Below are 27,849 nucleotides of genomic sequence, written 5' to 3'. Positions count from 1 at the left end.
TGCCTTCTCACACTGTAAAAAGGAGCTGCCTTCTGACACCCAGCCAAGTTTTGTGGCGTCCCCATCCCCCTGGCATCTGGAGGTTCTTGCAGCAAAAATTCTAGGTGCCGCATTCTAGGTGCTGGCCATGCTGGCTCACCCCATTGACTGCTGCATCGGTCCACTCAGACTTGCTTGGCCAAGTCCCACCGGTGCAGCGGGCTCAATGGGATGGACCTGTGTGGCAGGTGCCTAGAACGCAGCTGCCGTGGCATGTTGGAGAAGTGGAGCAAGCAAAAACAGAGGTCGGTAATTTTCACTGCAAAAAGCCTGCAGCTGCTGTGTCTTTTTTTCGGTGCATCTGGAGTCCAGCCACATAGAAAAAAATAAATGGCAGCTGCAAGCATTTCTGACAAGGGCGATGTGGGCTGGTGAGGAGCCCAGTGACAATGGCTCAGCCCTGGCTTGCCTTCGCTGGCAGCCAGCCACGGGAGGAAGGTAGTCACGGCCGTGGGACGATGAAAGAGGTGGTCGTGGGGGAGAAAACAGGGAGATTAAGGGCCAGGTGTTGAGGTATTCCCCTTTAGGAGAATGAGTACACTCAGGGAAACGTAGTGAGAGTGGTGAGGAATAACACACAACCAGCATACAGATACACTGAATAGTAAAATGTAGGTTTTACTTCCTGTAAACGGGTAAACAAAGTCCAACAAACAGTCCAAATCATACATGGTTAAAGCAGGTAGTATTCAATACAATCAGTCCAGGGATAATCCAAAAACGAAGTCCAGTATCATAAACAAAGTTCAGTATACCGAGTTTGCTAACAGTTTGCAAGACTCATAGCAATTCCAGCAGAACAACAATCAGGCAAAAGGCAATAGGGAAATGCAAAAGAGAACAAACCAGGTTTCTGGCTCCATCTTATGGCCATTGGGGGAACCTCAGCCAATCACAATTACAACATTCTCTTAAAGGTACAACAGTATTAAATGACTATCCTGGTTTATATATTGCCAACCCAACTGTTAGGTGACTATCATTCCTAACACAGGGCCTCTGAAAGGGGAAACAGGGTGACGTGTGTGACTGGTGAAGAGAGAGCGGGTGGCATGTAAGATTAGCCCAGGCCTTTGATAGATTAGGCTAGGCTAGATAGATTAGGGAAGGGATAGAGAGAGAGGAAAGAGAGATAGAAAGAGAGAAAAAAGAAAGAGGGAAAGAGAGAAAGAAAGAGGGAGGGAGGGAGGGAGGGAGGGAGGGAGGAGAAAGTGAATGGGAAAGGGAGGGAGAGAGAAAGAAAGAGAGACAGGGAGAGAGAAGGAAGAGACAAGAAAGAAAAGAAAGAAAAGGGAAAAAAAAAAAAGGGAGAGAAAGGAAGAAAATGGATAGACAAAGTAAAAGGGGGGATGGAAGGAAGAACAAGGAAAGAAAAGGAAGGAAGGAAGGAAGGAAGGAAGGAAGGAAGGAAGGAAGGAAGGAAGGAAATGAGATATATGGACAGATACATGGAAGGAGTGAGGGAGGTAGAGAGAAAAAAAAGGACAGAAAGGAAGGACAGAAATCCTGGCTTCAGAAGACTCTGAAACAGCACAGCAATTTACGGCTGGCCTGCAAGGGATCTCGGAGGTCATCTTCTAGCCCAATCTGCTGCTCCAGCAGGGCTAGAAGGAAGAGAGAGAGAGATTGCATGGCTGCCAAAACTCCCAAAACAGGTCAAGTAGCTCTGGGGAAGTCAATCATAAATTAGAACACTTGCTAAGCAACCGGCCATTAAGCAAGGACCACTTGTAATTTGATTTGCCAGCCACATGGCCACACCTACCCAGTCACATGACCAAGCCACAACCAGCTGGTCATGTGACCACCAGCCAAACCATGCCCAGTAGGTCATGTGACCAAGCCACACCCAGCCAGCAAGCCACGCCCAGCCAGTCACATGACCACCAAGCCACACCCACAAATTAAGACACACAGACAGAACCAGTTAAAAAATTTGAATCCCATCCCTGATTTAAAGGTAAAGCTTTCTTTAATTAAAAAAAATACCCTATTACTCTATATTTTGAAAGGTGGTTTGATGGATTCTTTCTACTTTTTGTAGCTGTAAACTTTTTTTAAAAAAAAAAAAATTAGAATCAGATGTAAATTTATTAAATGAAACTTAAGTTCGTAATTGAAGACCCAGTGCAGATATAATAGCAAAAAGCAACTTAGAAACAAATTGTCCTTGTTTATGTTATTGTGAATGACTTTGATATCACACAGAGTTAGTACATCAGGTAGTTTTCTTGAAAATGGAATTCCATGCCCACACAAAATTTGCTGCACAAAGTTCACATCTGTAACAACATCAATCTTGGCTGAGTCACAGCTAGAACTAGCTGATCTCAGTACATGTGAATTTGAATGTGCATGTTTATTTAATCCATGTCCTTGGTTAAGGTAGCAGGAAGGCAGGGTTATGTACCTCAGGAAAGATTTGTTATCATCAGATAAGACACTCCAGAGAATGGTTCGAATGCTGTACCATATGCTTTCTTTCAGGGCTGCATAATTTGTTCTCAGGAATATTAGCTGCAACAGTTCAGCTCAATAGCAACACCTCATTATTTTATCCCTCAGTATTTATTCCTATGTTTGACGCCTCATGAAATTACTGTTAATGTGTTTATATAAGGGCAGATCTGACACAAGTGGGAAGGATTTAATTTCCCACTCAGTCTTTCCCGCTGATACATCCTCTTTCGCCTGGTAGAAGTGGCAAGTGTAAATAGTTAATTTGCTTCAATTATGAGCCTGTCCTGCTAAATTAGAAGCAGCAGGGATATGAAGAGCTAGAATTATACTTCTGAGGCAGCTGACAAATCCTCTGAGCCCACAAAATCAAATCATTTACTCCTCACTGGTGTTCATAAACCCACTAGATAAATGCTGCAGCTTATTCGGTATCAGTGGATGATACTCACAATATGTCTTATGCTTTAGGAAATGTAAATCTTTTGAGCACACAACCAATGTTTGTACTTGTAATACCTTTTTCTTTATCAAACAACAGCTTCATAATACTTTAAAATACTAAATATGTTTTGAACTGTTAACAATTTTCTGTGAATTTGTTGGGCCTTGCTCCAAGATTTGTGAATCACAAAGAACATATTTTTATGATATCCAGTATAAAGTTAAATATACCACATTTTCCTTTCATGTAGCCATAGAAAATTATTTTCTTTTTTTCCCCCTTGTTTTACAAAGATATAAAAATAGGAAATAAATGCATTTACTAAACAGAAATATGTCATATGTTCATATAACCCATGTCATACAATCCATATTTATTTACTTTATAACATCTTTATATTGAGATCAAATATATGTCAGATATGATATTTATCAAGTAAAAGACAGTTTTGTCATTTTAGAAAGCTGTCAGAGTTTCAGTAGACCCATAGAATATCAGCATGCCTCATGTTCTCCTTAGCAATTATAAAAATAACAAACTCCAATTAGAACCATCTGATTAAGCAGTTATCTTTGGAGAAACAGGTAGTAATTTCCTACTTCCAAGAAATGAGCAAGAACAAAGCTACCAGGCTGTGCCTCTTTTTCTAGAAAATCTTCCCGGTCAAAATCAAACTACTGTCCTCCCTGTATTAAATTCAGGAAAATTTTGAAACCAGAGGCTTTTGTCCAACATTTTGAGTTTAAATTGATGTCATTGATATGTGTATGTGAAAATTTACAGAATTGAAGCTTTTATTTGATAAGATTAGTTACTTTTCTCCTCTCTTTACTAGTTTTAGTTATTTGATTGTGCATGTTTTTGTTTATGACATAGCATTGTTGTTTTAGATATTGTGTATATCTTCTGCAATGTCAAGTCTGACATAATGTCGAAGATATAAGTAGATCTCTATAGTTATACTTTATTTCTCCTATGTTTCAGATGAAGAATCTGAAATGAACGATCTAGTAATTTTTTTGCAGATGGTTTGTTATTGATACTAGACATTATGTGATACAGGAGAAAAAAAAATCAAATATTTATATAAAGGTAAAGGTTCCCCTTGCACATACATGCTAGTCGTTTCGGCTTTAGGGGTGGTGCTCATCTTCATTACAAAGCCAAAGAGCCAGTGCTGTCCAAAGACGTTTCCATGGTCATGTGGCTGGCATGACAAAATGCCGAAGGCGCATGGAACGCTGTTGCCTATCCACCAAAGTGGTCCCTATTTTTCTACTTGCATTTTTACATGCTTTCAAACTGCTAGGTTGGCAGAAGCTGGGACAAGTAACGGGAGCTCACTCCATTATGCGGTGCTAGAGATTCAAACCAACGAATTGCCAACCTTTCTGATCAACAAGCTCAGCATCTTAGCCACTGAGACACCCCGTCCCTTAAATATTTATATATAACACATAAAAATGTGTTCTGTCTCACCTTTCCTCTTTCCGAAAAGATGAAAGAGTACACACACACACAAACACAGGCAGGCAAGCTGGCTCGGACTTCACAGAGTTAATTCTTTGGAACTGATAATATTCTTGGCATTCCACCATGTCCTGCCTGCCAAGTCTGAACTGATAGCAAATAAAATTTTACTCACAGAAAATCACAAGGCAGTCCACAAAGAAAATCTGAAGTAAGGTTAAACTTTGTCCCGTACAAAGTTTCAGGAGAAAACACACCCACTTTTATCCCCTGTGGGGTGTGGCTCAATGACTCAGCTCACTCTCTGACCCTCCCACGCCTCCTACGTTGCTGCTCACGTTTCTCCCTACGACTCTGCTTAGGATCGAGCCAACACTCTTCCTCGTTGCTGTCAGGGGCTGCTCCGATATTCCTTCCTCCTGATTAATCTCAGGCTGTTCCTCTCAGTTGTCTGATGGAACCTGAGGCATTACCAGGGAGGAAGGTCCTGGGGAGGAAGGCATTCCCAGTTCCTCCTCATCATCTTCCAGGTCCTCTTCCTCTGACAGCATAGGATCGGGAATCGAGGCCACAACAAAAATGAATGTTTTTATATGTTACAAATGTACTAACAGAATTTCAGTATGACTGATTAGATAAGTATGCAAATTGTCAAATAATATATTTGCAAATAATTTAGAGGGGAAGGATCATTTCAGCTGCACTAAAAATAATAGCATAGAAACAAATTAGGTTTTTCTACAAAGTCTTTTGGGACTTAACTTCCTTTCAGATAAATCTAGCATTACTTCCTTCTCTTAACCCAGTTTCCACCTCATTATCTTTCAACTGATTAAAAATATTAATACTCCATGCAGGTAAGTATCAAGTATGAGAGAGAATCCAGTATTTTCTATAATTTAAAAATATTTTGTTATTTTAATTTTCCTTGGAACAGAATGGGATGGCAGCAGTCAGACTAGGATAGGACGAAAATCTTAAACCCACACAGCAGAGGTGTTACATGGCTATATAATGGCATGTTCGTAATTGCACATGCTGCTGCATTCTGGACCTGCTGCAACTTTCTGAATGATCTTCAGGATTGAATCTTAAATCATTCCACAGTTATGGATCTCTGACTCAGTTCATTCTTCCCTGCCAATACCAGCTATCTCTGATTATAGGAAAAGGAGAAAAGTCATTGGAATACAGTGTGTCCCACTTCTAATTCCTATACCCCCTCTACCAGGCCACAGAGCACATCCAAGCATCTTCACCCTCAATCTCATCCCTATGAAAATCAAAATAACTACCCTGCATTCTGTTACACTCAGACCTTCAACAGGCTCTGGATAAAACTTCACTGGGAATCACCAACCATCTACCAATATGAATTCCTACCCATCTCCTTCTACTCTCTTGCCTCCCACAAAAGCACAATCTGATATAGAATGTAGGTGACATCAGGATCAGTCTGAATTCAATTTTGTTGTTGTTGTTCTTGTTGAAGATGTTAAAGAGATAAATGAGATAAAACAAGATTTTGTTTGATTTCAATTTAAGTTTTTGGCCCATTATCTTCTGTATCATGATATATACATAGATATCTTAATATGGATACTTGTTTAGAAGATATCCAGCCTTTTCTTATTTAGATTTATAGCTGAGTGTTATTAGTATATTGACACCAATAGACTCAACATTTCTGATGACTATTACTAGATGCATTACTATTGTTTCTCCTGTATATAATACATACAGTATTTCTCTCTCTCTCTCACACACACACACACCGGTGTATCCAGTCAGTCATTCAATTAAAACAACCCAGTATAAATATTAGTCAAGAGGATATATGTACCCAAGAAGTTTCAAGTATCAGGTCCATATTCTCATGTTTGAAAATTTGAAAATAACTTCATATATATAGACAGTACATTGGACTTCCCAGTAGGCATTATAGAATTTCAACAAGCAAAACAAACCCCAAAAGTTATTTTAATTTTGAAATGCCTTGCAAATTTATCTCAATAGACTTTTAAACATTATAACACTGGAATAGTAAGTGTAGGTGGCAGTAAGTACTGGTAACAAAAGCTTTTGATGACTACTTGATGATGCAATTTAAGCTTCAAAGTAATTTTTTCAGCTTTCACTGTCACAGAGGACATGACTCTCTATAGTAACATACATTCAAAAATCTCCCTAGAATATTTATATCATATGCCCTATGAACATCTTCTGGTTGGTTTCTGGAGCTCTTCAAAATCCAGACAGAAGCTTAAGCTTCAAACATTACTAAGAGACTATCTCAGCCAATTTCTTTTGGGCAGCTGGGTTGGTCCTTTATCATTAGAATCCCTACTGTGTCTCATTGACCAATTGCCAACTATAGGTCTTCCAATAAGAGAGATGGTGCTCTATCAACTCTGAAAACTCCACCAACTCATCCTTTAGTTCGAAGTAATGCTGTTTAGAAAAATTAAGTGAACAGATTATAACCCCAAATAAAATAACAAGATCAAACTCAATCACCATTGCATCTGTAACAGTCAATAATACATGCCAAGTCATTTTTTTATAATCAAGTCATGATGGGTTATGTTTGTTGTAAACTAACGAGCATTTGGCAGCAATATCACTAATAAAGAAGGAAGCCATGCCCCCAACATCAAATAGAGGGAAGAGGGACTAGAAAAGTTGGTGATCACATTGTTTTGCTTCTGATATGTAGATATCCAAATCCTTTTCCATCTGTGAATGATAATCTGACTTAGAAGTGTTCCACATTTTTCTTCCTAACATATACTCTGGATATGTCTCACCCTCCTAATACAAACATAAAAAAACAAAAGGAAAGATAAACTCTGTACAGAAAACTGGACATTGCAACTTCTTGTCATTGCACATCTGAGAAAGTATTTCCTAGGTATTGGCAGTCTTCAGGAATGGTCAATTTCTCTGGGCTGCAGAGAAAGATGAAAATACAGCAACTGCCTTCCCCTTCAAAGAAATCCATTTCCAGTAGCACATTTTTCTTGGCATAATTTTATAGTAAAATTACTTTTGTTGTGTTTTTAAAATGCTGGGTTCCATTTGTAAACAGTCGTCTTTATGTGTTTTAAACAGATCATTTGTGTCTTTCTACTCTTTGGACTACAACTGTGCTTAATAGACTGTAAGCCAAGCTGTTGATAAAATATGTCTGTCGCCTTGCAAACAAAATACAGTAAATATAGTTTCCACTGCAGATTTGGAGGCAATCCAGAGATTAAGAATTATTTGCAGTTTTGCACAAATTATCCTACATTTATTTCAGATGTTTTTATCAAACTTGTTCTGTCTTTCATAGGAATCACCCACTGATGATGATACACCGGTAATTTGGTAGCAACATCTAGTAATATAGTATATCTATTAATATAGTAATTGTTAATTGATTTCAAATGGTTTGTTCCTACCACGTTGACACAAGATTGCATTTCTTTTATGCCATGGCTGTTATTCAACTTGCTGTTCTCTAACTTTGATGGTCAAGAATGTAGAGAGTTTTTGATCATTAGAATTTCATTCAACAATAGAATAAAATTATCTTTCTAATGCTGACTTAAATTACTCAGCCAATTTTAAGTGTAATCCACAACTTATTCTCTAGCATTGTGTTAATGAAAGAGAGTATGCCATTTCAAAATAATTGGAAGTCTTAATACCACCATGTATGGTTGGGCTGACTTTCCAATAGTTTGATTTCTTTTCTGCCTTGCTATAAAAAGTAACTTCGATCTCACCCAGTCAGTAACAAAAATTATAAATACTTATTAGGTTGTGCACATTTGGTGAACATCTTGTCATCTTTTTCTTAGATTAGGACAATTTGGACTCCAGTTTGAAGTCTTAAGTGCCTGAATTAGGCCTTTCACAAAATAAGTTACTATGACGAAAGGGTGCTTATTTATAAAGCAGCATAAGCAGTTCCAAAACATCTAAATCTGATTTGATTTTTTATTTGATTTTTATCCCACCTTTATTATTGTTTATAAATAACTCAAGGCAGCAAACATATTTAATACTTCTTCCTCTTCCTATTTTCCCTACAACAACAACCCTGTGACGTGGGTTGGACTGAGAGATAGAGTGATCGGCCCAAAATTACCCAGCTGACTTCCATTGCTAAGGCAGGACTAGAACTCACAAGGGTCGAGACCTTTGAAAGAAGTCTCTACTAATTATCTTTAGTCAAAACCTTCTGAAAAATTGGCTGCTAGATTTAGAATTTGTCTTCCCCAACTTGTAGTTTATAGACCGAGCTAGTAAAAAGAAGCAGCAAAAGTTACCTGAATAATCTACAAATAGTTGCTCATGTTGCATTTACTTACTAGTGCTGCTTACAGCATAAATCATTTTCCTTTCACTTTTAATATCAATTGTAGACAATTGTACATTCAGCTTGATGGTACATAAAATACTTATGAGAGACTCTGCATTCCATCTACATTGTCAATTGTAATGCATTCATCTATTACATATTTTAGTATACGTGAATAAGATTCAACTAGTTCTGTTCAACCATTATACACATTGAAGCTCCTTCCAGTAGGTAAAGATAGTATATTAGAATCTGAAAGACTATCCAATGGTTTGCATTATACCATTCAGTGATATAAGATGGCTTAGAAGTGTGCACGATGATGATATGGGAAAATAGGAAAACAACATACATCAAATAAAGTACACCAATAGAGAAGTGAAATGCCTAGATTCTACACAATTAGATGCTACATCTAATACTTTATTTAGAGCAATAATAGAAAATAATTGGCTTCTCAGAGTTAATCATTGTTTATTATTTTACCTGAAAATTATAGGTGAGAATGTATCTCATCTGCAATTTTCTTTAAAAGTTTAAATACATCTACAGTCTGTGATTGAAGGTTGCAATATCTAGCATCTGTAGAAAGAAGTGAATGAAATGCAGAGTGTCTCGTAAGTATTTTATGTACCACCAAGCCGCAGCAGCCATTCATTTCATGTGTCTAGCTGCCTACAGTTTATAAACATGCTTAAGCTGGTGGCACCAAAGGATAATGATCTGGATTCAACTACTTGCAAATCTGATTCTGAGAAGATGGCCTTGCATTCCAATCAATATTGCTTGTACCAGATCTTGGGTGGGGCCGAGATTAGGTTATATATATATAACCTAACCTCGTTGCTTCTTTCTCTGGTAATATCTCACTACTAACCAGAGCATACAAAACATTTGCTAGACCAATACTCGAATACAGTTCATCAGTCTGGAACCTTATCACGTATGTGTGATATCAACACAAATTGAGAAAAGTCCAGAAGTATTTCACAAGAAGAGTTCTCCACTCTTCTACCCGTTTATGTAGAATACCTTATGCCACCAGACTCAGAAATTCTAAAACTAGAAAACCTCGAATTACGCCGCCGTCGGTCCGACTTAAGCATGGTATATAAAATCATACATTGCAATGTCCTACCTGTCAATGAATACTTCAGCTTTAACCATAACAACACAAGAACACACAACAGATACAAACTCAAAGTAAACCGCACCAAACTTGATTGCAGGAAATACTGACTTCAGCAATAGAGTGGTCAATGTCTGGAATACTCTACCCGACTCTGTAGTCTCTTCCCCAAACCCCAAAACTTTAACCTTAGACTGTCTACTATTGACCTCACCCCTTTCCTAAGAGGTCTGGGGGTACCCAAGCCTACCGCCCTGCCTATTATCTTTTTTTTTGCCAACTGTACTTTATGAAACTTGACAAAAAAAAAAATAATATATATCCAACCAAGTCACACATAGCTCAGGTTATTGGCCAGGTCTAAGTCACCTCTGATCAATATCTGCTATTGCAGGTACCAGATGCTGGCAAATGATCAGGTGAGTCATAAGTGCAGTAAATGTCATTACCAGTATAAATTGATAAAAGAGAATTTAGCTCTCCAGATGGCTAAAATTGTTTAAATTAAAGATAGTTAGATCCAGGGGTGGGATTCAAATTTTTAACAACCGGTTCTGTGAGTGTGGCTTAGTTGGTGGGTGTGGCTTGGTCATGTGACTGGGTGGACATGGCTTGGTGGTCATGTTATTGGCTAGGCGTGGCCAACTCAATATCACTCACATCGAGGCACGTATCTCCTCGCTGGGCCTCTCATGACTGTGGGGATGCAGCAACAGTCATAAGTGTGAAAAATGGTCATATCACTTTTTTCAGTGCCATTGTAACTTTGAATGGTCACTCCACACAAGCAAAGTACCAGCAAAGGAGGGGAAAAAACTCCAGAGAAGTTCCTGAGACAGGAAGTCTAGTCCTGCCAAGAATGTAATAAGGGTTAACAGAGAGGCAGTTTCTGTAAGCAACACCAGAATGTTTCCTTCTTGCCTTCGTTACAGGATTAGGCCAGTAATTTCTTCTAACAACCGGTTCTACAAACTGCTTAGAATATTAAAGTATAGGTGCGAACTGATAGAATCCCAACCCTCGTTAGATCTTTAATTAAATCACAACTATGATTTTTAATTAAATCACAACTGTACATGTTTAAATCATAGTACATGATGGGGCTGAAGAATTATTGCATGTAATCTGTGAATATTAATTAATGGTATTAAGTCCAATAAATTTCTCCTACAGTATATTTGTATTGATATTCACATATTTTCCTAATAAAGGAAAATATTTATAGCTCAGGGTTGACATGACAGATCTTTGGTGCTCTCTGAGCTGGATTCTTTTCTTGCAAACATTACATTACCCAAGCTAAGGTAACATCATCACTGTACTGATGATGTTACCTAGTTTGGATAATGAAACGTCTGCAAGAAAACAACCTAGCTCAGAGAGCACCATGGACCCCTCATATATTTTCCTTATTTAACTTCAAAGCTCCACCATGATATTAATAAATAGTTGTTAATAAAGGCACTATTTGTAGTGGTGTGGGTTTTTATAGAACATTTGACTTCTGGGTCTTGTAGCTCAGCTATGTTTATTACTCTAACAGTGTGTTTTCCATCTTAGAATCTTTTTGTTATATTTCAGCTATAAAATATTATTAATTACTCTCTATCATAGCCTTAACTTTGAGGATCAAGTATTAAATAGTCTGTGATTAGACAGGAAATGGTATCTATATGATAAACTGCCATAATAGTACCTATGTATAAAGTTCAATAGAACTACCATTAATTGGACACATGGAATGAGAAATGTCAGAAATAAATCTGTGATCTATTATTCTTATATTTTTAGTATTTGTTTTGATATGAAATAACAAAATTATGCAGATGTGTTCAAAGAGAGTGCAATTTACATTCTTGCCTGTTTCTTCAGGTCAGGCAAATTTAATTTTAGCTGCCAGAGAGGAAAATCTGTCAAGTAATGGGTGTTTCATTTCCATGAAACAAACAATACATGTTAGCAATAACTACAGCCAATCAACTCAGAAAGATTAGTTATTATAAATGCTTATGGAAACAAAATGTGCAAAGGTTTGCAATCTGAAAAAATTGAAAAAGAATATACACATGCCAGCACACAGTTAAAATCAACATATTCTTATTCTTCTATTTATAATCTTGAATCATAGGATGCCTATTTCTTAATTATGATCTTACATTTTCCTGGGATGCAAAATCTTTAATCCTTTTAAGAAATCTTAGGATTTTTCCAGCAAAGATAAGAGAAACTTGCATGCTGTCAAAGCCATCACTTTGATGGAATAAAAAAGCGCATAACAATTCAGTGCTTTTTCATAAATAATTTTATAGTTTTGAAATGCATTACTTGGAAGTATATGTCTGTGCTTTGTATTAAAATAATGGGTCATAAGTTTGAAATATATCACTGCAAACTTACAAAAATAGATCCTTTTTCTGAGTATATATCATGGAGACAACAGGTACATAGTAAAATAAATTAAAAAGTTCCAGTATGCCCCCCAAAAAAACAGCAGTCATCTACAATATACAGTGTAAAGACTGCAACAGCCACTGTTTAGGATTAAAGGCTAAAAACGAAACAAAAACACCAGAACATCACCAGCAGTCAACACTCAGGTCAGCAGGAATTAACACCAAGAGCAATACCAGACAAAAGAATCATGCATTAAACAATATCCTAATCAACTACCAATTCAGACATAATTACCATTTAATTATTTTAATTGTTTTTGTAATATGTTTTAATGGTATGTTTTGTTGTACACTTCCCAAAGTCACTTTGTGTGAGATGTGCATCCATATAAATTTGATAAACAAACAAAAAAAATTATATCCATGGCTTATATTTATGGTATAAAGAAGCAAAGATGACTTCGTGTTTGTGAATGTTATTTTATGCAGTGCTACAGAATATCTCCCTACTGAATTTTCTTATATATTAGATCATGACATTTACACATGATATAGATGTTTGTTAATTGATGTTATCAGAATGATGTATTCATATTTCCTTCTTAGTTTGTTGCTGATGACTATTGCTATTATTACTGTTATGACAAGATTCATGATGTTGAATAGCCATTACAGTAATGGCTTTGTTATTATTTCAATGTACTATCTGTCAGAAATGCATCATTATTTTGGAGTCGGCAAGCATCTCAGGTGAAAATTGTATTGCTAACCAGTATTTCAGTTGATTGTGAAATTGTCCCTTAAAGCAGGCAGTATGGTATCATTTGGGACTTCCTGGTGAGCAGAGACCGGTAGCAAAACACGCTAAGCCTTGTTCCTAAGCCTGTGTCTTATCATATCAAACTCAGTTCAGATTTAATTTCATTGAATCAGGGTTGTGTATGATAAATTGTTATCAAAATGAACCTAATTTGATTGAGATTTTATCCAGTGAACATTTTTATGTTATGATCATCACAGATAAATTGCTAAAAAGGCTTCATTCATAGTAACTGAAAATTATTGGAGTTGTAATTCAACATATCTGGAAGAGGTGTTAATGAGGGTAATGTAATAATGTGTGTAGCAGTATGATAGTTTTGGTCAAAGTAACTGTTTGAAGCCCCTCTTTCTTTTAATGATTAGTTCTCAGGTTAATGTTTCACATGACTTTTGGCAGCTAAATAACCTATACTTTTACATTTTAACTCTTGTCATTATTCCTTGTGAGAAAAGGGTATAGGAAGCACATAATTAAAAGCACAAGCTTGTTGTTTTAATAAATGTATTCTTGAGGATGGAATTTTATTTGAAAGCAAGTTTAACATTGTTACTGACTTTTTCCTCTTGGTTTTTTTTAAGATATATAAAAAGAAAACTGAAGCTGCTAAGAAAGAATATCTGAAGCAGTTAGCTGCATATAGAGCAAGCCTTGTATCAAAGGTAATATGGGTTTCAGTTGTCATAGAATTTTGCAGGCTGAAACCATGAGCAGGACTGGGGGGGGGGGAATTGTCACTACAAAGTTGGCTTCTTCAACCTGTTGTGGTGTAATGTTGAACTTCAGATTCCAGTCTAGTGATTGTCACAACTGCTAAGCAGCAGCTTTACTGGCTGACTGTTCTCACATATTTTCCTAACATGTCTAGCATATTTTATTTTGTTTGGATTACTTTAAAAATGGTCATGTTCATTTTAAAATGATGTTAGAAATATATGTTGGTATAATATTGGAAAATGTGCCAGAACATTCTCAGATCTTTTTGCCATTTTGAAATTTGCCACTGGTAAATGAACAGTGCTACTGAAATTAATCCTGAATGCTTTATTTGAATCTTGAATATTTTTTTGGCCAAATGTGATTAGACACACAAGGAATTTGTCAATGGTGCAGAAGCTCTCAGTGTACATGCAAAGCAACAGAATCATGGTTTGTAGTCCACTTGCTTGATATGGAGTGAAAAAATAAAATATCAGATCACAAAACATTCTATATAATGCTATTCAGATTATGAACTTATTTAAAATACTTAATATTTTAAAAAATGAAATTTTACCATTGTTCTAAGTTGCAACTTCTATTAGTTTTGCATGAAGTTTAACAAATTATACAGCATTTTTAAGATATGGTGAGCTGAAACTTTGTTTCTAAAAAAAAGCACTTTTCATTACTTAACCATGGCTTTGCTGTTGTTACTGTTGAGCTGGCTAGATTTGTCACTTCATAAATACTTTGTTTCCAGTTCCAACAGAATACAACATAAAAATCTATCCCAAACAATTTTAAAGACAGGAAACCATATCCACTTCAATGTAGAGCAAAATATAGAAATTTCCTTTGTCTGTCTGTCTGTCTGTCTATCTATCATCTATCTATCTATCTATCTATCTATCTATCCATCCATCCATCCATCCATCCATCATCTATCTATTTTTTTGTTGCCTATCTCTTCATAAGAAAATTCTTACAGTGACTGATAATTTCAAGTAGAATTTTCTTCAAATGCCAGGAATTGAATTTGGGACCTCCAACAAGGAAACCAGGCATTATACTATTGGTTTATGATCATTTCAGTACCTCTGATATGTCGTAACAAATAATTTATAATCTTTCAGCCTCTGAAGAATAGCTTCATTTTAAGATGGATGCTTACTCTCAAGTTTCTGAAAATCATACATAAGATAATGCTTTGTATTCATGTTTAGTTCAAGGATTTTTACATTGCATTCAAGATGGCTGATTGAGTTCTGATTGCATAGGATGGTTAGTTAATGCCCTATTATACATTATCAGACCCAACTAAGATCAGACTGCCATGGTTTTATGCTTATTCTTCTAACTGTATGTAATTCTTATACCCTGAAACACATACATTTTATACAATTTATAAAGATTAGATTATCTTTAAAATTCACACAGAAAAATAATCTTCCTCAGTTGTTTAAAATATATTAGTTTTTGAATTAATATACATAAACTTTTTTTGCTAAATCCTAAAAATAATAGTTTTCAGATTTTTGTTTATCTTTGTAATAGTTTTGTGGCTTTCCTTGTACCCCTTATGTCTTCACTCTTCAGCATAAATTCTTAGGATTCTTGCCCTTAGGGAAATTATAAACATTATGAACTGTGTGGAAATTATACACCCACCCACACAAGGACATCCCTCCCCCTTTTCAAATTATTGCCAGAAGTATTCAGGGATTCCATTCAATATCCACTCTTTCTTAAAGTAACATTTTTGTTTTTTTCCTTTTTTTATTTGGGTATAACTTGGATCAGTTGTACTTTGACTCTGAATCACAGAGGCAGGATTCTAAAACATTCAATGGGTTTTCAGTTCTCTATATTGAATATTTCGGTGGAACAATTGTTACAAAATGAACTTTATAAATAATTAAATTCTATAACCATCTTTATTGGTATAAGATGAAACACCATTGACATCTACTTTTTTTGGTATAACTTTTGCCTTTGAAGTTTTTAAAAAGCAGCATTTCATATTTTTTGCCTTTTCAAATACATTTTTCTGTGTGCATAAATATGTACATGTACCACTTTACAGAAATGAAAGACATACTCTTACCTTTACACAGAAAATTGAATTCCCTTTATCATTTCCATTTAATTTTGTGCAGTTTACTGGAGAAAATACATTTTTGTTGCTATCATTATTAAAGCTTGATGGGGGAAATGAAGTTATCATTTTTTCACTGTACATTATTACAGATAATGAAGCAATTTCTGTAATGTGCATATATGCTGATTGGTGGTGATGGTGCATATATCAGAAAGAATACAAATGGCTCTCACAGGCTCCAGTAACCCTAGAAAGCTTAGACTAACATTAAACTTATTTTGACTTGAAAATGGAGCAAATGTGACATTGAGGTCATAGAATAAGGGCATATAGGAATCTTCCAACCTTTCTTTTGACATAGAACCATTTGCAGAAGATTTTATCATTTTTTTCCTGGCATATTTCAATCGTTATTCCTTTAACTTCTCCTTAAGATATAAATAATTATTCAGATACATATTTGCTGGCAAGCCCTTGGGAGTTAATACTGTACTCTTTACTGCCTTTATGTGAGCACATCAAGTTTATAATACAGGTATTAGAAAATAACAATGTAGGAAACTGAGGAAAAAATATACAAGCTTTTTTAATATTGACATTATCGATGTCTTGTCTCTCAGGACAACTACACATCTCAGACTTCTAATAATTGATGGTGGGGTTTTTTTCTTTTTTAAACAGAGCTACAATGAGCCCGTGGATGTTAAGGTTTCTCAGCAACCTCAGATGATGAGTCCAAAGCAGCCAGTATTCCATGCATCCACACAGCCTCATTCAGCAATGTACTTAGGTTCCCATTACCATCAACAAACAGGAATAAATCCTCATATAACAGCCATACATCCCAATATTCCAAGGAATATAGCACCTAAGCCTAACAACCAAATGCCAGTGACTGTTTCAATAGCCAACCTGGCTGTAACTCCTCCACCAGCCCTTCAGATGAGTCCTCCAATTCATCCACATCTTAGTATACAACAACATCAGACACTTACAATGCAGCAATCCATTGGAAATCAGCTGCCGATGCAAGTGCAGTCTGCTATACATTCACCAACAATGCAACAAGTAAGTCCTTGCCGAATTTTAAACTGTTACCTCCCAGTATATGTCATGAATAATTTCTTTTGTTTACTTAATCAGCTTACCGTATTTTTGGACTATAAGACGTACTTCCCCCCCAAAAAAGTGGGTGGAAATGTCTGTGCGTCTTATAGAGTGAATATTGCGGAGGGCAAGGGAGGTTGGTGTGTTGCTGATCAGGCGGCAGGGATCAGCAGGGATCATGGGGATCAGTGGCAAATGGGCAATAGTTAACAGGTGTCAGCAGTGGCAAATGGGCCATGGCAAACAGGCTGCAGCGAATGGGCCATGATCAACAGGTGGCGAACAGGCTGCTGTGGGGGTGAATGGGCTGTGGTGAATGGGCTGCAGCAATGGCAAATGGGCAGTGGCGGTGAATGGGCAGCAGAGGCAGATTTTTTTTGTTTTGTTTTTTTCTTCTAAAGCTAATGTGCATCTTACAGTCCAAAAAATACGGAATGTAGTTAAATTAGGAAACTTGGCACATGAGCACTCCCTGTTGATCTTTGTTAAATGACATCTGAAATAAAGTATTAAATATAGCTGTAGGAAAAGAATTGTTCTGATCTATAACTTTAGGTGTATGGACTATTCCACAAGCAATGTCCCTAATTGTGGAGCGTATAGGTTTGTTTGCAAGAAAACATTATAACATACATCATTTGAGAAATATTAGTGAAGGGAATTTATTGGGAATGTTCATATTGTGATGATTCTCAATTCTCAGCAAGTTATAATCCTTTGGAGAACATTTTTCTCATAGTGAAAGAATAACTAGATCCTCAGGTCCTTTACCATATAAAACATTCCAGTTTTAATATATTGTGTGGAAACTGGCATAGCCATACCATAATTCTGTTGCTGATTATATCTCAATTTAACCCACTTGTTATGATACTTCTGAACCTAAATTTCAGTTGGACATTCTGATTTAAATCAGAATCTAAAGCAGAGCACATTTCCTCCTGCTTTAGAACATATACCTCAACTATATTCGATTCTCATGTGATGTCTCCAAGCTAAGAAGTGGGTAATAGGATAGAAGTAGGAATATTATAGAAAATTCTGAGCTTTCACTACTTTATTGTAATGAAGAACGGTGGGTTGCACTATTAGTTCTATTAGAACAGGGGTGTCAAACTCACAGCATCATGGCAGCATCACATGATGTATCACGACTTTTTCTCCCTTTAGTAAATTGTGTGTGGGACATGATACATGCAGCCTTTGGGCCACGAGTTTGACACACCTTTATTAAGAGTATAGTATTAAATAAAATTATTTAATTTGACAGAGTATAATAGGAGTGGCATCAATTTATTTGTCATAAGCGCAAACATTTAGATTTTTCCCCACTATGCTTTAACTTACATATGGTTAAAATGAATCCATTTCACCTAGAGAGTTTGCCTCTGCCTGAAGTTTCTCATTGGTCATATTTTCTTCTAAATTCATTAGCAAAAAAAGTCACAACAGGCTAGCTAGTTAAGTAAATTTCCTTATAATATTCATAAGCAAAAACAGCTATGCATTTTCTTTATGGTTATCATAAATTTAAGTATATCTTATACATTTTATTTTCAAGTAAAACTATTTGATAATGAGTTCTAGGAAATAGATCACATATGTATGGATGTCTTTATTTGCACTGCTAATGACCTTTTGTAACATAGATTTTCCTACTTTCCCATAAAATGTAAATACAATTTTCATTAAAACAGAATAAAAATATACTGTGGTTGAAAAACTACCTCATTTTGATTTCTTGCATTGCAATATTCAATAGGCTAACTTACTGCACTCAGAATAACATATTCGGAAGGGATCTTGGAGGTCTTCTAGCAGTCCAACCCCCATACTTTGTTTTTTAAGCAGTATACAAATATTTTAGGATAGCTTTCTTCAGAACATATTGATGTTCTGGCTAGGAGTCAGCTTGTTTTCTTACCTGTGTTCCTAAGTCAAATTGCCTATTTTCAATATTGGATTTGTACCATTTATATATTCTAATATGTCATGTGTATATTTGTAATTACAAAAAGCTAATTAAAACAGTCTGCCTCTTCCAAACAACTAGACTAGGGGTTCCATAATTCCTAGTCATGTTTACCAATGCAGACTAAAAAATGTTGTGGCTTCACATCTCCACATATCTCCACATATCCAAGAGAATGATCATTTCCCACTGACTGGGACATAGTTAATTGTACCATCATATGTAACCTGTTTCTTTGCTAATGTAATTGACAAGATATAAGATGTAAACATTGAAAAGCACTGTTCATAGTGGAGAACATCATATTGAAAAAACAAACTTTTCTCATCTCTGTAATCTGTGTGAGACAGATACCTACACAAACATAAACATAGGCAAACACACACAGATGAATTATATTATTCTTGTATAGCTCAACTATGGCAGGGACTGTTGTATTTAATTCCCTTGGGAAAGGTCATGGCTTTCAAATATATTCATTTCTACTCCTTTTACAACATTTTTTTCTTTAGCACTATGATTATGCGCTAGCTTTTGAAGAAAATATTGGCTTGTTTTGTCTGTAGTTTTAAAATTCAGTAAGTATTTGGTTGTATTTCATTCCTTTTAGCCACTTTCACTACTCACTCCCCCACGCATTGTTTTTCTGAATGTGGTTTAGGAGAAGGAGAAAAATCATTAATATCTGTCAAGTGTCCTTATAACCTTAAGGGAGAATCTTTGTGTGATATCACACAGACAGATTTTCAATTTCCTTGTGTAATAAATAGATGCTTTAGAATTTGGGTGTAATTTAAGAGTTTAAAAAAACATCACATTGAGATTGATGAATAAATCAGTTGTGAAGACAAAACATAGATGCCTGTTGAAATTACCTCTCTAGACAGGCAGGAAATGAAATTAGTTCCCGGTAAAGTGGGAAGATGAGGGCCACTGTTTATGTTTCACTGGAAGCTTTTTTGTACTTGCTACAGGCCCACACAAAACCCCCAAGCAGGGATACAGAAATCTAAAGAGCAAATGTGCCATCTGACGTCAAATTAATCTTTATCAAGTGCCCTATTTCTATTTCAGCATGGAGCTAGGAAATGAACCTTAAAATTCAAGGCATGCCACAAAATGGTTGTTGATCTTATCTTGGGTGGCACACCGCAAAACATTTACCACTCTGTTTTTAGTTCATAGAGTTTCAGTTTTATGATTTTTGAAACAATTGTGTGCAAAGTTCTTCTACTGATACCTGTTTCTGTGTCTGAATAGTTTACCTGACCTCTCATGAGCTTGAGAGTAAGTAAAAGAACAATTTGAAACCCTATTTTCTCACTTGGTATTTCTGATATTCTTCCATTAGCTTTGTAATATAATTTTAATAAGCATTATTATACCAACAAAATTGTCAAATTAAATCTAAGAAACTGAAATTTATTCTCCTGTTTTGCAATTAACAGTAGAAAAGAAAACTCTTCATTAATAAGGAAATCTGCTTAAAATTTAAATTATAGCTTATTTATTCTTGAGCAGAAGTAGAACATGCTATTAATTCAATAACACTTTGCTTATTGTTCTAGTATTAATAAATCTAGCTTTGTTCTGAAAACAAAATATAAAAGTAAGAGCAATAAGAGAAAGTAAAGAAGAACAAAAATAGAAAGTAAATAAACTAATCAGAGTTGTCCGTTCCAAGACAGACAGATAGACATAGAAAATTTCAAACCAGATATTTCAAAAACATTTATCCAGTTGATTCCTGCAGGAGCTAGAGTAAAATAAATCATCACGCCTCACCTTGTTTCTTTTTCAGAAGATGCTTTGATTCATGAATTACTGTGAATTAATTCAGTGGGTCTGTTGACTAATACAGAAGTTGACAACTCAAAGGTTGCAGATCAATTTTTGTGGATCCCAGTTCTTTTTAAAAACATAATTAAAGTTGGACAGCAAGCTATCTATTTTTGGATTATTTAGGAAGGATTTATAGCAATATAATTTACATGTAAATGTTTTGCTTTTGGAAATAAAAAAAAACCCCAACTTTTAACTTTTTAAAAAGTTGGGGTTTTTTGTCCCTGTTCCTCAGGTTTAACCAGAAATGCAGTGGAACTTTTGGTCCAGTGTTTGGGAAGGTACAATAAGAATGGAGGAAACATGTTAAATTTTAACCTTTGCAAAATGTAAATATGGTTTGTGTATAAATAATACAACTCCATTAGACTCAAATATTGGCTATGGATATTGACACATTTATTCTGAAGAGCAGATCTATGATTGAAGCAGGGGTGGAATTCAAATTTCTGAACAACCGTTTCTGTGGGTATGGACGAATTTGTGGGTGTGGCTTTGTGGTCATGTGACTGGCTGGGCATGGCTTGTAAATGTAAATATTATAAATATTTATGTAAACATTGAATTTTTTATAAAAAAGCAACTTTTACACAAAATCAGACAAAGCAGGCAAGCAGATTGAGTTGCTCACAGAATCACAGTTTCATTCAGAGTTCTATCTTTCTGCCATCGGCTACGTGAGTCTGTCAGATAAAATTTGCTTGCAAGCAAATTCATAAAATTAACTCACAACACACTATGTATGTAAATATTGAATTTTTTATTTTTAACCTTTTTACCCAAGATCAGGCAAAGCAGGCAGGCAGATTGAGTTGCTCACTGAATCACAGATTCACTTAAAGATTTGTCTATCTGCAATCGGTGACCTGAGTCTGACCTGAAAAATAGAAGCTTCAGTCCTAAGGAAGGTTCAGTTCTGCTTTTAGATTAGCTAGAAAGCAAGAAATCCAATGATTTCCTGTTTTCTAGCTAATCTAAATCTCTCAGCACAGCAGAACAGTTGATGGTCGCCGAAAAAAAGGAAAAATAGCAACTTAGCAGGCAAGTTTGATGCACCAATGGTGCAATTTGCCAGTTCTCTGGCAGGTAGAATCCCACCCCTGGTGAGAGTGCATTTTGCGCATGTGTGTAGACCATTTCCAAAAAACCTCAGGTGTGCCACCCAGACAGCTGTCAAGTGCTGCACTGCGTAGCATTTCAAACTCCTCTTCTTTCCTGCTTTTTCAACCTCAGCTGTGCCGCACAAAGCAACTGAGGTTGAAAAAGCAGGAAATAATGGACAACCAAGAGCCCGGGTGGGCTGCTGGGCCAAACAGAGCAGCAGACACCGAACCGGTAGCATCCCACCTCTGGATTGAAGGTCCTGTGCTCTTACTTTCAGATTCATAGCTGCCTCTTAAGATGAATTAATTGTTTGGAACTGGTTTTATGTTATTGTTTTTTTCTTGTTTTAACTTTGAATTTGGTGAAGCCCATTGAATTCTGGAATTGACATGGATTGCTTGCCTTTACTTGCTTTTAATTACTATTAAAATGCAATTAATCATGGCTGAATTATAATTTCAAGAAAGGAAAATGAATATGCATATATGAAGAGACTCAAAAATTATGAAGGTCACAAATACAGCCATGGATATGTTGATTGAAAATATACATTAATCTTACAAATTTTTAAATTTATATTCTGTTCATAGCAGTTTTATGAATATAGGGCTGGTTATTGAAATTATTTTATTTCAAAGTAATCAGTTAATTTATTGGATGGACTTGATTTCTTGATGAATTTAGTTCTTTTGAATTTTTAAAGCTGGCATTTAATTGTATATCTTAAATAAGTTAATTTTATGCACAAAACACATTTCTGCTTTATACACAAAACAGAAATGTCAGGATAAATTATGATATATGGATAATCAGTTAAATTTGATATTCTTTAAACAAAATATTAGCCTTAGTTTGATAGATAGCTTTTTTTTAAAGGTATTAATCATTCTTTGATGCATACAATGAAAGGACAGAGAAGCTGTGGTTTGCTGTATAAGAATACTTCAGATGATCTTTAATATTTGCCTGGAGAAAACTGTATTACTGTTTTGTTTCAAATGCATACCTTGCATTTTAGTGTATTCCCAAGACAACTCATAAATTACATAGGCATTATTACAGTTTCACTTAAAAATGTAAGAAATCTTCTCTGTTAAAATCTCCAATACAGATTTATAGATTTAAAACAATATCCATTCTTAAGAATTGAAACATACAACAAATGCAGTTAAATGTTAACTCTGCAGTTAAAAGAAATAGGTATCATGTGGAAAAGTTCAAAAAGTACCCTGAGGAAAAAGCATCATAGGAGATTAGGAAAGAATTATGTGTTATACAATTTAACAAGACATCACAGAACTAGGATAAAAATTAGCATATATGACTTATTTATATTAAAAGGAAATGTCATGGAATAAAATTTTTAAAAGACTGTTTTAGAGAAATCTGACACCCCAAATTACATGCAGATGTTCTCAAATATGCTATGTACAACAGTAAAATAAATACATTGTTTTTGCTTATTCATATTGCAGACACTCCTAATATTAGAAGCATATTAGTAGCATATTTTTAACTCTGTTGTTTTCCACTGGAACAAAAAATATCAAGATATTTCCTGAGCTATTTGTTTGTCAAAAAAAAGAGTACTATTTAGACACTCAAATCTGCTTTGGAAATCTGGAATTCATTTAGAAGGGTGACTACTCTTTTCTTTTCTCACTTCCTTCCTCCATTCCCAATCATTATATAGGCTGTGTATTTTTTATTTTAGTTGCCATATAGAAAAAATAATAATTAGAAAGTGGATGAATTTAAATATTGTCCTGATCATAATATTAAGCCATTCTGAGATTAATAGATAGGAACCATTGACTGGCCAAATGAATTGAATATGATTTCAGTTTATATTCCAGCAATGGCCTGCAACCTTCTTCATCCTTCATAAGTTCTGTATCTTGGCCTACCTGAAAATAAGTAATGCTTGAAAAGTTTACCTTTGTTAAATGAACCCCACCTCATGAAATAGTAACATGAATGGTCAGTTAGAAACCTGTTGGTTTAAGTTAGGTATTTGTTCTGTTTGCCAAATATAAACTAGTGAAAAGAGAGTGCAATTTCTGACAAATGTGTTCTGCTCAGTTAAATGGAACATTAACTTAATGTATCATCCTCTGATGTCCTTGGGAAGTTTCTTTTTAGGCTGGTTTGTTCTGTTTTCTCTGCTGTACATTACTTGGTCTATTATGATATGCAATAAAGCAGGTCTCCTGACCTTTTGGCAGTGAAGCATTCTTGAAAATCTGATCAGCTTTCTGATTTGGAAAACATTTAAACATGTTGCAAACAACAGCAAGTGGGGGGTGGGTAGAGGGTGGGCTGTTGGTTTTTTTGCTACATTAGTCTAACAAGGGTTAAAAAGCTTTAGTTGATTTTTTGTGTAGTTGAGAAAGAAGTGCAAATAAAGGAAGCAGCAGATGGTCCTTTTGTGGCTGAACCAAATAAAAGGGGTTTGAGAACAATAATTGTGAATAGGTGTAGTCTAATAAAACACTCAGCCACCTGCTGCCTGCCTCCTTCAAAAAGATTCTGTTGCATATTCTTGGAATTAACTAATAGAATATCCTTGGATTGAATTGAAATATGAGCTTCAAGAAACACACAGACCTTTCTTTTATTTTCTCATGTTGAATGAACTTTTTTTTTTTTTGCAAAGCTTTAAAATGTCTTTGTTCTTTGCCTCAACATTTCTCTCTACATGATTGCAATTTGTTGTCTGGCATTTGTCTTAACCAATTAAAATTATTGTCTGAAAAGCCACAAGTGCCTATCTATTTTCTTTTTGCTGCAAGTTTCAGAATGGTGAAGAACAACTCGGTACTTTATCAAGCCTTTCAATTGAGAGGTTAGCTTGCATAATTAAACCTTGTTTTATTTCGTTTTTGTTTTTAGGGTTTTACTCTCCAGCCTGATTACCAGAATATTATCAATCCAGCATCTACAGCTGCTCAAGTTGTTACCCAAGCAATGGAATATGTTCGTTCAGGGTGCAGAAATCCCCCAACACAGACTGTGGAATGGAATAATGATTACTGCAGTAATGGGTGAGCAGGCAGTGCATGCCACCTGGCATTCAATAGCATTTAAAACAAAAACTAGGCTCAGACGTGGTTTTCATTTTTATATAACAAATATATCCTAGAGGCCAGCAGAAATCTTGTATAGCTAACAGAAGGATCATTTTCATATGCCGCAATTAAGGAAAGAGGTTTTGGGAGAAGATCTTGCACTACAACTAAGACTCACATTTCAAAGGGACAATTAATTTGTGATTGTCTTTGTTAAATAACTCTGGTCAACTTTGAGTCTTGGCTGCCATTGCTCTGTGCCCAAATCTGGGGGACTTGTCAGGCAGATTCAGGAGATAGTATAACTTACATGTAAGGCTGCTGTTTTCTGAACTTTTTACAGCTTATGACTGCTTCATTTGACAGGTACATTGTTCATTGATCCAGAGGACCTTATGCATGAGCACAAGGCACTTACTCATACAGATGATTTCCCATGTTCATTTGTTTATCCTTTGCAGTATAGCATGTACTTCACATCCTTCTTGCAAATTTCTTGGCTCTCAGGAATAGGCTTTTGAGCAGGGCTGTCAAAATGATGGGCTGTGGGCCGAATATGTCACACGCTGGCCACGCCCATACCCAGTTTAGCGAAGTGGGGAAAAGTTGTGATACATCACATGACAATGGTGTGACGTGAGTTTGACACCTCTGCTTTAGAGCATGAGATGGTAAGTGCAATGTCTTATTACATAGGCAGAGTTCCTTGCCTATATCTTTGCTCCTCTAATTGTAGTTCGCTTATGATGTCACTTACCATCCAACTGGGCTTTATGACTCCCATAGGTACACCTCACATTCATTTTCAGGGCATCTGACTTGAAGGGAAGTTGCAAAGATTATATTTTAATTCAACCATAATACTTTCTAATTATAAGAACTATTAATTTGCAACCTCCCACCACAAAGTGCTATAAAGAAAAGAGATTTTAAAATCCTTGGCCAGAATAAATATCAATTTGAGAGAATAAAATTTCTGGAATTTCCCCACACAGGTTTTTTTCTAGTATCAAAAGAATATGGTTTCCTTTCAATAATGAGCTATCTATGAAAATAAAGCTTCACCTGAGTTTAATGAGAATATGAAATATAGTTTGACTGTTTCAGCAGCTTTGAAAAATCACAGCATGGATTCAGAGATTAACAGTATCCCATCCATTGTGTCTGCTTACATTTGCTTTTTAATGTGACTCCTAACTTCTTTTTTCTTCCTCCTCTCTTCAACAGGGCCATGCAGAGGGACAAAGCGCTGTATCTTACCTGAAAATATTTGGAAATGCATCTCTTCTTTTCACTGAGGAATGCAGGAAAGTCTTTTCGTCATGGATTGCTTTGTGCAGTCGAGGCAGTTCTGCATTTATTTAGAACATATAAGTCGCTAAGCACTTAGGACTATTTTTGCTGGTGGGTCATTCACTCTGGGAAAAAAATGTCTTGTTCCTCCACCCCTCCTTTCTTTTTCTTTCTCCTTCCTTAAATGGACATTGCTTTTCTTCCTTCCTTGCAGAAGGAGGATTGGACCATTTGAATTTTGTTGGTTTTTATTTTTGCTGTGAAGTGCTGCGCTAGTAACTGCCTTAGCAACTGTAGATGTCTTGGATAAAAGTCCTGGATTTTCCATTGGTTTTTCATAATGGGTGTTTATATGAAACTACTAAAGACTTTTTAAATGGCTTTATGTAGCAATCATAGCAAGTTGTAAATAGCATCTATGTTTCACTCTCCTAGAGTATAAAATGTGAATGTTTTTTGTAGCTAATTGTACTTTGAAACTGGCTCATTCCAGTTTATTGATTTCACAAAGGGGGTTAAATTGGCAAACATTCATATTTTTACTTCATTTTTAAGCAACTGACTAATAGTTCTATATTTTCAAACTCTGAAAAGAAAGATGAAAATTATTCCCAAATGATTTTAATTAAACAGAATTTGGATTTGTGTCATTAATTATACAAAGAAAAAAGTGATATTGGGAAAAGAGCAAACACATTTATTTTGTACTGCCTAAAACTGCTTTTTTTATCACTTTATGTGTAACAGTTAGTAAATGTCATTTATGTCCTCTTATGTATAAAACTGCCAAATGCTTTCTTGATATTTTATTAGATGCAGAAACAGATTGGAAACAGCTAAATTATAATCTTTACATATGGCTCTGTATTATTGTTTCTTCATCCTGTGTCTGTATTTAATCTTTTTTTTATGGAAACTGTTGCGCCTATTTATGAAATAATAAATATAGGTGTTTGTAAGTAAATTTGTTAGCATCTTTAAAAAGATTTTTTTTAAAGAATTACTTTCGTGGGCATCAGTGTATTTGCTGCTGAGATGATTTTTTTTTCCTGTGAGATAAATAAAACCAATCAGCTTTTGTGGCAGAAAATGGAAATAATAATAAATTATTCTGTACTTCATATGTTGAACTGAGAGACCAAACTGGGAAAAATAATTCCACTCTATTAAATCAAAACTTTTTTTAAAATCTTTCTTGCTAAGTTTAGTCAGTCTTGAGCTAGCATGATGATGTTTAAATACGAAGAAACAGTGCAGCCAAAGACTGTGGTGGCAGAAATTCTTCCCCCTATTCTCTTCTGTGAAAGGAGGATTTCTGCATATTCATAGGGATTGTGTCAGTTGCAGAGGTCATTCAACTGCTCATAAAGTAGAAAAAGAACAACCTATAGCTGTGCAGGCCCTATAATCTACTTGAATTGCTAGACCAGTGCTATAAAGCAAACCTTTACATATTCAAAGAATATCTCACCTGCTTTCAAAAAAAATGATCAGGAGAAAGGGATAATTATAATGGAGAGAATATCCACAAAATTTATTACTGTTATGAAAGCACAAAGTAG

At 35.5% G+C, this 27,849-nt stretch overlaps 1 protein-coding gene across 1 annotated transcript in view; it reads left to right on the top strand.

Annotated features, from left to right (window-relative positions):
- TOX (thymocyte selection associated high mobility group box) overlaps window positions 1–27,380 on the top strand; it is a 218,214-nt gene extending 190,834 nt beyond the window's left edge. Inside the window, exons 6-9 of the mRNA XM_026692343.2 lie at window positions 13,683–13,763; window positions 16,583–16,969; window positions 24,819–24,970; window positions 26,222–27,380. Coding sequence (XP_026548128.1) covers window positions 13,683–13,763; window positions 16,583–16,969; window positions 24,819–24,970; window positions 26,222–26,258 — 657 coding nt within the window. The 3' untranslated portion in view covers window positions 26,259–27,380. The remainder of the gene's footprint in view (window positions 1–13,682; window positions 13,764–16,582; window positions 16,970–24,818; window positions 24,971–26,221) is intronic.
- The last annotated feature ends 469 nt before the right edge of the window (window positions 27,381–27,849 follow it).

The sequence above is a fragment of the Notechis scutatus genome, chromosome 3 (assembly GCF_049901735.1).
Source record: "Notechis scutatus isolate UNSWTSFEM ecotype Mainland chromosome 3, rNotScu1.2, whole genome shotgun sequence".
Taxonomy (NCBI): Eukaryota; Metazoa; Chordata; class Lepidosauria; order Squamata; family Elapidae; genus Notechis; species Notechis scutatus.
This window is presented reverse-complemented; position numbering and strand designations above follow the sequence as displayed.